The sequence below is a fragment of the Sapajus apella genome, unplaced genomic scaffold (assembly GCF_009761245.1).
Source record: "Sapajus apella isolate SASKATOON/1434 unplaced genomic scaffold, GSC_monkey_1.0 scaffold1, whole genome shotgun sequence".
NCBI classification, from domain to species: domain Eukaryota; kingdom Metazoa; phylum Chordata; class Mammalia; order Primates; family Cebidae; genus Sapajus; species Sapajus apella.
In genome coordinates, this window is record NW_022436941.1 from 49,527,863 (window position 1) to 49,540,341 (window position 12,479).

A 12,479-nucleotide genomic window follows, 5' to 3' on the forward strand; every position below is an offset into this window, starting at 1 on the left:
GGTGGTTTGCTGCACCCATCAACCTGTCATCTACATTAGGTATTCCTCCTCATGCTATCCCTCTCCTGGTCCCCTATCCCACAACAGGCTCCAGTGTGTGATGTTCCCCTCCCTGTGTCCATATGTTCTCATTGTTCAACACCCACTTATGAGTAAGAACATGTGGTGTTTGGTTTTCTGTTCTTGTGTCAGTTTGCTGAGAATGATGGTTTCCAGATTCATCCATGTCCCTGCAATGGACATGAACTCATCCTTTTTTATGGCTGCATTGTATTCCATGGTGTATATGTGCCACATTTTTTTTATCCAGTCTATCTTTGATGAGCATTTGGGTTGGTTCCAAGTCTTTGCTATTGTAAACAGTGCCACAATGAACATACATGTGCATGTGTCTTTACAACAGATCCATTTATAACCCTTTGGATATATATCCAGTAATGGGATTGCCCCACCAAGACTTTCTAATCCTTTTATATCTGCCCCCATATTAAGGAACTCAGCATGAAGGAGAGGAAGCTTTTTATAAGAAATTATTAATTACCTATTGTATTTTTCCCTAGCTCTAGTCCAGGAGAAGGATTTGTTAAAATCAGCTGAAATTTTTCATCTCCTTCTGGAATGTCATCATCAAGAATCAAGATATTGACACTTTTAAACCTTTCTCCATCAGCAAAATGAAGAATCTGGTCAAAAAGGTAAAAGCAGACAGTATTATATTTATATAAACTGTGAGTTTCTATAGAATGTTTGGAAAGAAACACAATGTAGTTGTGAATGTAAAAAAATAAGCTATTTTACACTGAATTTTGTTTCCTTATTTTTTGGTTTATATCTTTTCATTTAAATTGGCAACATTAAGTTTAAAAAGTAAAAACTGTGGTGGGGGTGGCAGGTGCAGTGGCTCATGCCTATAATCCCAGCACTTTGGGAGGCCGAGGTAGGCTGATCATTTGAGGCCAGGAGTTCAAGACCAGCCTGGCCAACATGGTGAAAAACACTAAAAATATAAAATACACTAAAAATACCAAAAAAATAATAATAATAATTAGCCGGGTGTGCTGGTGGGCACCTGTAATCCCAGTTACTCAGGAGGCAGGAGAATTGCTTGAACCCGGGAGGTGGAGGTTGCAGTGAGCCGAGATCATACCATTGCACTCTAGGCTGGGTGACAAGAGCAAGATTCTGTCTCCAAAAAAATTATGAGGGAAGAGCAGAACGTAAACATTTGACTAAGAAATAAAAGGCATGAAGAGACCAAGTAAAATTATTTTAAAACACTAAAAAGTGTTTCAGTGGGCGAAAACAAAGAAATAAAAGAGTTAAATTTTTCAAGAAGTACGAGAAACATTTGGGAAGATTATCTCATGATATAAATTCTTTATTACAGATTGCATCCTCCAGTATTGAATACTAAAATGAAATAGTTAATCCATACAAAATAATATTTAGAATAGTACTGAAAATTCCATTTACATTTACTAAAATAGTGAAGGGAACTATTTTACCATGTAGAAATCTTCTTTCCTAATTTACTGTGAAATATGTAATGGTTTATTAGGAATAATTTATTCACATGGGATCTAAATCACTGTAATTCTCAAGAAATAATGATGATAAAATAATTTGTAAAAGTTATCTGTGATAGATTTTGAGACCCACCATTGGGGTGAAGTTGTAATCCAGCCCCAGTTGTGCTTCCAAATTCTGGGCATACACAAACAAGGAAACATGACCAAGAGCTTCTCTGCTCCTCTGGGCTACCAATGTTAAACTTCCATGGGCTTCATTTACCTCAAACCTATAACATAGTAAAAATATAAATAAATTTTTCCCTTATAAACTTTTATTTCATAGATAGTAAAGAATATGAAACCCAGAAGAAGACTCTCACGTAGCCTTGGGCTTACCTGCTATGTTGCCATTCAATTACACCTCGGGCCCCATCATTGGCATCGATAATAATTTGTGCAGTCAAGCCTTCTGAATCTAAAAAAACAGAAGCATATCTTAAAATACATATAAATTATTAAAAATACTTTTTAATACAGGCTTTAAAGACAGTCCCTTTGAGATCATATAATTCCTAACGTACAGGTATTAAAATTACTCAAAAGATGTTTAAGAAAATAAAGAGACAATGCTTATCATATCTGAATAAGGACATTTTTGGCTAACAAGAGCCACTGATTTATAGAAATTGAATCATCTGAGAAGGGTATAAAATAATAAGCAACTGAGATTATGGTTTTTGTTTTTATTATTTTAATTAGTTAAAACATACGTGGCATCTCTGTTCTACAATATCACTATTTCAGGAGGAAAGGAAAATGGGGAAGTTAGAAGGAGTAGAAAGAGCAAAAAAGGGAAAAATAAATTGGAAACAAATGCCGGGAATGGTGCAAAGAAAAATATAGGTGTGCAAAGGAGACACAGAGAGACAGGGACATAAACAGAAGCTGAGACACATGGGAAGGATGGGGAAAAAGTCTAGTGAAGTAAAGAGAGATTAATATACAAATAAACTTATCTTTTCCTTTTATTTTTATTCTGTCCACCAAATTCAGTATGTTACCAATACCTTAAAATATTAACTAACCCTGCTCCTGGTTGGCTTTTTGTTTCAGTCTTAAAATATTACTAACCCTGCTCCTCTTTTTGGTTTTGATTTGATTTTTGTTTTTAATACTTTGTTCTTTACCTTTTAAATTTCAGAGGTGCTACCTTAGTCTAGGATACTTAAGGATATCTGCCTAGATAGGGAAAGGGTAGGGAGAGTATAACTCTCTGTAGAGTGAAAAGAACAACACGGTCCAGGAAAAAATATAAAATGAGGGTTTGTGCCCAACAGACAAGAGGCTAAAAAGCAGAGATTCTAAAATTAGGCCACACCATTGAAACCAGCTCTACCACTCTCTAGCAGCGTGATTTGGGGCATGTTACTCAGCTTCTCTTAGCCTAAGCTACCTCATCTGTAAAATGAGATGTAAGTAATGACATTACTAATGTACAAAGCACTTGAAATAGGAGCATTAGAAAGCACTCAACAGACGTCAACTATTGAAATTATCTCAGTATAAGGATAAAAGAAATATGTATTGTTTGGTTAATTTTTTTAATGTCAATAATAATCTTATAATAATACTTGATGTAAACAAGCTAGTCATTGGAATCATCTATTTCTTTAGGAAAAGAACTGAAACTTTTCAAACAATAATAGGTTAGAAACTGATTTTTCCTTTCAAATTTTCAAAGTTATTGAAATGAGCTTCAGAAATGAATGAGAAATGCCTGTTCCCCATGCCACTGCTCCTGGCCATGCTTCTCTTCCTTTGATTCAAAATAACTTTCCCCTGTCCAGCACACCTCCTAACCAACTCAGCACCACCCTCTATTGGCCAGCACACCTACAGGCTTCAGACAAAATTTACCAGTAGTAAATGTCCACACTGAAAACAGGAGTTTGTGTTTAAACATAGGAATACATCTTTTTAAAGGAATCTAGGTAAGTTTGTACCAAGGTTCAGGTTTTACCTTTTAGTCTGTAAAGAATTAACTGAGTTTTTTCTAAAAGCATGAAAAGAAAAAGACAAAAGGTCAAAAAGAAGCAGAGAACACAAAAAAGTAACAAAGAAGCAAATGATACCACTGCTTAACCTAAAGGAAAACAAAAACATCTGAGAGTTTCAGATCTAAGGAAAACAGCTAATTTTAAAATAAAATGAAAGGAAAATACCTTCCAAAGAACTATTTTGAGGATTACAAATTTGTTTACAAAATAGTTGTAAAATTTAAAGAACATCACACAATTTTTAATGTCTTTACGTTGTTCAATGTAAAAATTGCAATATATGAGAATCTCTAAACAAAAATATAAAAGCCCATCATATTTTGACAAATAGCCAAGATTAACAAAACAGAACAATGATCGCTTCTGATTCAAGAATGAAGTTTCTTCATTTCATTTGAAGTGAGTAAAAAGAAACAAACAAGAAACCCCTCATACCAAGTCTGGGAGGAAATGAAGTTGAAGCAGCCATGATAAGTTCAACATAAGTTAAATTCACCAGGAAATATTCTTCTAGCTCTGGTATATCATCCTGCAAAAATTATACCTATTAAATTCCTTTAATTATATTCTCAAAGTAATTAATCCTCAGAAACTGTTTTTAAATTAACTTTTTAAATTAAACTGTATAACTAGTATACAGACAATAAAAAAATGCCACCATAAAGTAGACAGATGTAAATCAGAAAAATAAATATAAAAGTATTAAACTTATACTTGGTTGTATAGGAAGTAATTAGGTTGACCCACAGGAACCACTTAAAAATTTTAACATTTTAAACCTAGATTTATATAAAAACCAATTATAAAAATATATAAGCCTAATTATTTTAAGCATAATATGAACAGAATATTTTAAATTACATTAATATTCAATGTGTAGAATAAGGAATAGAATACCATGAAAAAAGGGGGGGAGCGGGGCTTTGCAGCTCAAGGAGACCTAGTACCAAATTCTATAAATTTAAGTTAGTTACTTAAATTTTAGGACCCAATTCTATCTCTATAATAGGGGAAATAATAGTTTTTTTGGGTGGGAGACTGTAATAATGATTATAAATCATGTGTAGAGTGGCCTAGAGAGAATGCTTTAAAATTAACAGCTATTATTATTAATCACTAGTCCACATAATAGCAATGAAAACAAGGCAGGTACAAAAAAACATAAGGATTAACAAAATCCATGTCAAGAGTGATTAGCCAGCCATCAATATTTACATAGAAACATAATGTGTGTGTATTTTTATGCATATATAATGTCAGTACAAACTCACCAACATGTACTTTTCCCCTCACCTTATTTAATGGAGTCATGTTTCCACATAAAAAATAAGTGAAAATCATGGTTCCTAGACTGTCTTACGTAGTAAGACGACCAACATGAGTTACAAGGTCAGTGACACAGAAGGACTGCTTTATGTATTCTTACTGTGCCCCACCCCCCATTCAATAACTCCTCCCTACCACTCCCAGGGCAACTTGCTCCTCTATGCACAGGCCTGCAGTCTCTTAATCTAGTGCTACTCAGGAAACAGAAAGGATTGCAAAGAGCTAGGAAGAAATAAAGGTGGAACCAAAACCCCATATTCAAAAAAACCAGACTCTTCAGAGAAAAGAAGGGCGACTGTGTGTGTATTTGCTGCTTTAAAAACAAACATGTCTAAGGAATAATCAATACATTTATTTATATTGTTATTAATAAGTATACATTTGAAAGATAACTTACTGGAGTATACATTTGAAAGAATATACATTTGAAAGATAACTTACTTGAAAGTTTTCTCAAATTTCATGTTATATCCCATATACTGACATGGTATTATCTTTAATTTTATAGGTTTAGAATTTTTATACTGTTTATTAAGTCATAGTGCCACAGTAATCAACAAAATAAGTTACTGACTTCAGATAGTAGATGGTTTACACCACTTATAATTTTGCAAACATAAAAGCCTCCAAGATAAAATATTTTAAAAAATAGAACTCCCAAAATATATAGTAATCGAAAAATATTTTTTCAACTGCAATATTCATGTTTTCTCCCTCTTGCCCTTCCCGTATCCTACACACCTCTTGCAAATGTATGCAGGTATTTCACACACTAAGCCAATTACCAAACAACATGAGATTCTATAATATGAAAAATTATTTAAAATGTAATTTAAATCACCAATGATTATGTTAAGTTTAACCTAACCAAAATCGCATTTCGTGCCATCAGCCTCTAGTAAGTTTTTCCCTATATCTGATTTAACCAGTCCTACCCACAAAGATTCTGACATACATCGATTTGCTGGTCCAAATAATCCTTTTGATTAATCAAAATACTCCTTGAAACCTCTTAGGTCTATGCCATCTTAAAGGGGACTGTCCTAAGAAAATTACATTTATCACAGACATGTCTATAATAAAATACACAATAGCAGGCCAGTCTATCTAAATAAGAGCAGAAACCCCTGTGTGCCTAACTAAACAAACAACAACAACAAAAATCAAAAAATAAATAAGCTGATTTAAAGGTACCAGCAGGGGGAACCAAGCAGAGAAGAATTCACTAAGTTTCTGGTATTATAATTGTAGAGTATCCAAACCTTATATTAAAAGCAGAGTAATATATTCTTACAAATAGAAAAAAACTCAGGTAAACTTAGTTTTCATGAAACTTGATGTCTTAAAATGCAAAGTTACTAGAAGTATCTTACTAAATGTTACTACCTCTGTTATAGACTCTTCCATCACTATGTAGTTACTTCAGGTTTAATACAATAATAAGGAACTAATATGAGAGTTTTACCTCAAGAATGGTAATGTTGATGGCTGCTGCTGTTTCCCCTTCTTCTAAAATCAGAAAGCCAAGTACAGGGACAAAATCAACTTCTGGCTCTGCTAGGTTTCCTACTGTTTGGTTCTTCAGACTCAGCATTCCAGGAATGGTGGCATATGTGACATTGATAGCTCCTAATTGAATTGGTTGCAAAAAATGTTTTATAAATCTGTAAACTTTTATAATAATTTCCCATTGTGAATTTTTTGCCTTTCCTAAAAGTACCCTCAGTAGCTACCATTATTGGTGCCAATTCCTCACCCCTTCCTATATCCCTAATCTTTACCATGTGATGGCTCATGGGTGTCTCACTGTGGGAAAAACATGTTTACCTGCCTCTAGACTTTAAATCTGGATATGTAACTTGTTTTGGCCAATAGAACAAAGTAAAAGTGATATGCTGGTTCTAACCATAGACCTCAGGGGGCTTTACACATTTTCATTTGGTCTTTTGTGCTACCAGTGGTTCCAGGAGAAGAATGACACACATATGAAATAGAGCCACCCATGGCCAAGCCCAGTGTAGATTAGCAGACCCAGAGACAGCCTAAATTACTGTTGCTGCTGAAATGTTATGTTTGTTAATTACACAGAATTTCTGTGAAAATAGATTATTTCTTTTAAAAAGAAATAATCTTTTAAAAAATAAAGAAGTTATAAAGTTCTGTTCTGAATGAAGAAATATTTTTTCCTGTCCCTGATTTATTTTAGCAGTGGCTTTCATCCACACAAGTAGAATATTAATAAGTACTTCCCTGGAAACCCCATTCATACTAGAGTAACACAAACCTAGAGATCCAAATTCTCTGTTGATGAAAAGCTGAATTGTTATGTTAGCCTCTTGCAGTAAAACAAATCTTGATGAAAGAGCAAAATTTAAAACTCCATGTGGTTCATCACTGGCTTCTACTGTCAGGACAGCTGCATATCCTTGAGCATCAAGCAGGGCGATTCCTGCTGGTGGAACTCCTAAAAATGTCAGGGACCACATCAAAGAATCTAACAGTGATTTGGCATTAGCTTTTAATTGCTGTACTATATAACCTCACTCTCTAAAACATATTGAGGTAATCAAAGAGTATGCCATGTACTTCTCTAACAAATCTTCAGGTTAACCTGTTCTGGCCAATAGAACAAGGTAAAAGCGATGATGTGCTGGTTCTAACCCTAGACCTCAGGGGGCCTTACACATTTTCACTTGATCTTTTGTGCTACCAGTGGTTCTAGGAGAACCAACAGAATCCACAATCCATTTTTCCTTCAGGTAAAAGATCATGAATTTCTTCACTTCACATATTACTATCATTCTTGGTTATACTGGTTATCAGAATTATAGAAATTAAGTAGAAACTGAGGGAGGTACCCAGATAATTTGCTTAAAAATGACTAAATTTGAATTATCCATATAATTGGTCCAAAATTCAAATTGGCCTGTAAGTCTCAAGTTAATTTCAAAAAAAAATTCTACCTTTGGAAATGAATTTTATTCTTTTTTTTTTTTGAGACGGAGTTTCGCTCTTGTTGCCCAGGCTGGAGTGCAATGGCGTGATATCGGCTCACCGCAACCTCCACCTCCTGGGTTCAGGCAATTCTCCTGCCTCAGCCTCCCGAGTAGCCGGGACTACAGGCATGCGCCACCATGCCCAGCTAATTTTTTGTATTTTTAGTAGAGACGGGGTTTCACCATGTTGACCAGGATGGTCTCGATCTCTTGACCTCGTGATCCACCCGCCTCGGCCTCCCAAAGTGCTGGGATTACAGGCGTGAGCCACCGTGCCCGGCCAGAATTTTATTCTTTAAGTAACCATTTAGCAAAACTTTTCAGAGCTTTACTTCCCTAGTCCATAAAGTACTCCCATATGGTGCTAACGTTTTTTGGATCTAACATTTCTAGGGGATACATAATAAAGTAACATTTTAAAAACTGGTATGCATCTAACTGTTAAATACAGAGATAACTATTTTCTTTCCTTTCTGATTATATCAAAAAAATTTAAATTCTGAATTACCTTGTGTCCTGACATCATACAGAATGAGTTGGTATAATTCTTTCTCTTCAGGAATGTTGTCATCCAACAAATGCACAAACAATGTTTTATTCAATGACCCCTATGTCAAACAGAAAGAAATCCATCCCTCTATCATTACCGAATATGAACTATCTCCTGCTTTATTTTTATTGGCCTTATAAATTTTGCAGCCAAACATATTTTCTTTTTCTTTTTTCTTTTCTTTTTTTTGAGACAGAGTCACTCTTGTTGCCCAGGCTAGAGTGCAAAGGTTCAATCTCGGCTCACCACAACCTCCGCCTCCCAGGTTCAAGTGATTCTCCTGCCTGGGCCTCCTGAGTAGCTGGGATTACAGGCATGCACCACCATGACCAGCTAATTTTGTATTTTTAACAGAGACAGGTTTTCTCCATGTTGGTCAGGCCGGTCTCGAACTCCTGACCTTAGGTGATCTGCACACCTCAGCCTCCCAAAGTGCTGGGATCACGGGCATGAACCACCACACCCAGCCCACATTTTCATTTAAACAAAAGTTTTTTAAAGATGAATAAAAATCACTGACTCATGGGAACCTAAGCTTCAAGCAGACAGGGGCTAACTGTGGAAGATCTTGAATGCTAAGCTAATGAATGTAAATCTTATTCATTGAACAATGTAGTACTATTGAAAATCTCAAAGCAAAAAGTTGGGGAGGTTTCCAAAACAATGGTGAATAGAAAAAACTGGAGCAGAGAAAAGAAGACAAGTGCTGCAGGGACACGAGTCATTAGAAATCCAATGTACTACTCAAAGCAGAAGGTAATATTGGCTTCGCTTAATATTGAGGCAATAGGAAGGAAGAGAAAAAGAATTAAGTATATCATCAAAGAATTCATTCAAAGTAGGTGTGGAGAAGAGAGAAAGATAACTACAATAGTACTGCTTTTCTATCTCATTTTCCTCAAAATACACGATTCTTTCTAGATATTTGTGATCGACTTTTTTTTGTTTTGGCATATTACCTCAGGAAAGAAAAGTTCTCCACTGAAGTTAGCAAAATTAAGTTCTAGATTTTGCCCAATAATTTTCCAGTTAACAGTAACATTTCCTCGACCAGGGGGAGTTCTTATCACATGGAATTGCAAAATTTCTCCTGCAATAAAATGTATACACTGATAAATGCTTAATGGAAAATAAACTTCACATTTGAACTCAACAAAACCCAAATCCCAAGCATGCAACTATTACACCATCTTTCCCAAGAACATTACAAAGCTATTCTGTTTTGAATTTTCTAGAAGCTTTATAATGCTTATTGTTTATTATACCACTTCTAAATACTTCCATTCAGTAGAACTTCAGGAAATTCAATATGTAAATGTTACAAAAGCACATGCTAACATGGGAAACACAAACTTTTATGCACTCCAAAACATGCATCAGAACATAAGTGTTCTGTAAATTAAAGAAAATTATAAAGTCCTCATGGTAATAACACAAGTAAATTCTTTCTTCACTTTTCAAAATGGCACAAATTCCTTACACTGATATGCAATGTGATTTTACACAATGCATGCATAAAAATGCTTGCAAATACCTGAAAATCACATTTCTTTAGTTGTAACTTACATATACCATCAATGATTTTGTTTTATAAAAAGAAATACAAAGGAAAGGTGTCAAATCTGTACATCACATCTGTAACTTCACCAAAGTTACAGTTAACCTTCCTGGATGATGGAAATATTTTAGATCTCTTCCATTCCTGGCTTTTATTCCCATATAATACTTTACAAAAGTGAAGAACTTCATGATAACATTTCTTTCAAACTGCTAAAAGCACAAAGTAAGCTGTTAGGGAGTGTGCTAACGGCTATATGACTTGTTGAAAAGACGCTCAATTCACTGGTTTTATATGATGATGAACACAAGTTAAGAAATACCAATGAACTGTATCACTAAAAACATTATTATGCAAAGCTAGAAAGATGTTTAAAAAGATTTAGAAGACAACATCCTTGATCAAATTGTATAGCATATACATATAGTTAAAAACCAAAAACATTCACTAAAAATGTCACTTTTAGTTTAGTTTGTTATCCAAGTAACTTTTGTGTATATAAGTAAAATCTTCCCACACTTTTTAAAGAGCAGAAATAAAGCAATAAAATATAAACGCCCTTTTCAAGTATTTTTCAAACTGCCACATTTTTTTATTTCTGAAGACAACGGAACAAATATTTCTTATAGGAAGGTTTCTTAAAATATCATGAATTAATTAATTTAGAAATTATATTAATTTTAATTTAAAAACTCAATTTTTCCTACTAAATTTAAACACACACAATTTTAACACATGAACATTTTAAGGAGAGGGGAGAAGACAAAAGCATCTGAAAGACTTTTTAGAACACATTTTAAGTGTATCAATACAAAAAAACATTTAGTTACCATTACATTAGTAAACTATGTCTTAGATTTATTTTTTAAAAACATAGGAATTTCTAGATCAGATTGCCCAAAGATAGGGATAAAACTGAAAGACTGTATAGTCAGCCATAATTGCTAGCAAACCATTTAAAAATTTTGTATTTGTATAACTTGTTAACAAAATATAGACATGACTATGAAAGTCTGGTGTCTCTCTTTTGTACAACATGTAGAATTTCTTATAGACCAAGTTTGGAATATCAAAAAACAAAAATTACTGAAAAGCACAGAAAAATTCTTTATTAAGCTATTTCACCTACAGTGCTGTCTGGTGACTCTTTCATAAGAGTCGTGGTTTTCAAACTTTTCCAATCACAAAACTTGTTAATGGTTCAAAAAGAAAATTATGAAAGTTTAATGAAGTGCTAAAGTGCAAAGAGAACATAAATGGCAAGAAGACAAAATGTAGGTCAAAAAAGATCCATGTTGAAGGGTAATCTATAATCACAATAATAAACTTGCAGTTGCAAGTTTGTATATAGATTTGGGAATAAATACATCATTTTAAGGTAAAAGTAAAAATAAAATGCTTAGAAGAAAAGAAAGTAAAATCTTCAACAAACTTACTACATGTAAAATCATTCAAAGTCTAATACTACTTCATCAATATCACCTCTCAAAATTTAAAAAGTTACTATGAAAGTAACTTGCATGAAAATACTGTAAAAATATACTTTGAAGTATGATATACACACACATACAAACACATGTGCACACACACACACATAGAGAAGCACATATAAATAAAACATAAACAAAGTATTTCTTAAACACAATCTTGTAAGCCTACTGAACATATATCATGTCAACAACAAGAATAGTGTAAATTTTTTTCTAAGCAATAATCAAAAGGGAGGTATTGATTCTTTCTCTTTATTGCAGACTCCCAGGAGCCAGATCCACTTAAAATGCCTCCTGGAAAAAATGACTGGACATATCAAAAAGCTACCTTCTGCCAGGGTGAAAAGTCAAACAGCCACAGGAAAAAGAACTTAAAAATAAGTGCTTAGTCTTCCAAATTTAAGGGAAAAGGCAGAAGAAAAGTCTCGAGAGAGTATGTTATAATTAGATGACAAAGACTCTCCTAGGTACTAAACAGCCTTCTACATTTTGCCCAAGATGAAAGCCAGAAGAACCCTTACCTAACAAAGTGTCTGACTACATAACTGGAAGATCATCTTGATATGAAATCCACAGAGTTTACCAAAAGTTAGTGACACATTTCAACTCTAAAGCAGATCTTTCATATTGTGTCTAGGACTAACCTAATGCAGATAAGGAATATAAATGAAGAATGCACTTTATAGCCCTAAGTGTTTTAAACACTTATTTTCAAGACCAGAATTCTTTTTACAAATATTAACGCCAAGTACAATGCATATAAAAATAATGGAAAACCAAAACACAGAAAATATATTTTAATAGATAAGTTTCTACATGACACAGGTATACTATCAAAATTGCCCTCTATAATAAAAAAGAAAATGGGTTGAAACAGTTGTAGGAATATGAATAACGTGAAGCACAGACTGTCAATAAGAACAGTTAAAAGTTGAGTGTTTCCAATATAGTGGTTCTACATATTTCTTTAAAGAATCACATTTCTTGTTCA

The 12,479-nt window shown here is 33.8% G+C and overlaps 1 protein-coding gene across 5 annotated transcripts in view; it reads right to left on the reverse strand.

Annotated features, from left to right (window-relative positions):
• ADGRV1 (adhesion G protein-coupled receptor V1) overlaps positions 1 to 12,479 on the reverse strand; it is a 565,868-nt gene that overhangs the window by 429,288 nt on the left and 124,101 nt on the right. For all 5 annotated transcript variants that reach the window (XM_032276299.1, XM_032276290.1, XM_032276319.1 and 2 more), the window contains 8 exons: positions 9,400 to 9,530; positions 8,399 to 8,498; positions 7,179 to 7,358; positions 6,360 to 6,523; positions 4,004 to 4,097; positions 1,908 to 1,986; positions 1,660 to 1,798; positions 542 to 683 (listed from right to left, as the gene is read on the reverse strand). In XM_032276299.1, the coding sequence (XP_032132190.1) occupies positions 542 to 683; positions 1,660 to 1,798; positions 1,908 to 1,986; positions 4,004 to 4,097; positions 6,360 to 6,523; positions 7,179 to 7,358; positions 8,399 to 8,498; positions 9,400 to 9,530 (1,029 nt within the window). The remainder of the gene's footprint in view (positions 1 to 541; positions 684 to 1,659; positions 1,799 to 1,907; positions 1,987 to 4,003; positions 4,098 to 6,359; positions 6,524 to 7,178; positions 7,359 to 8,398; positions 8,499 to 9,399; positions 9,531 to 12,479) is intronic.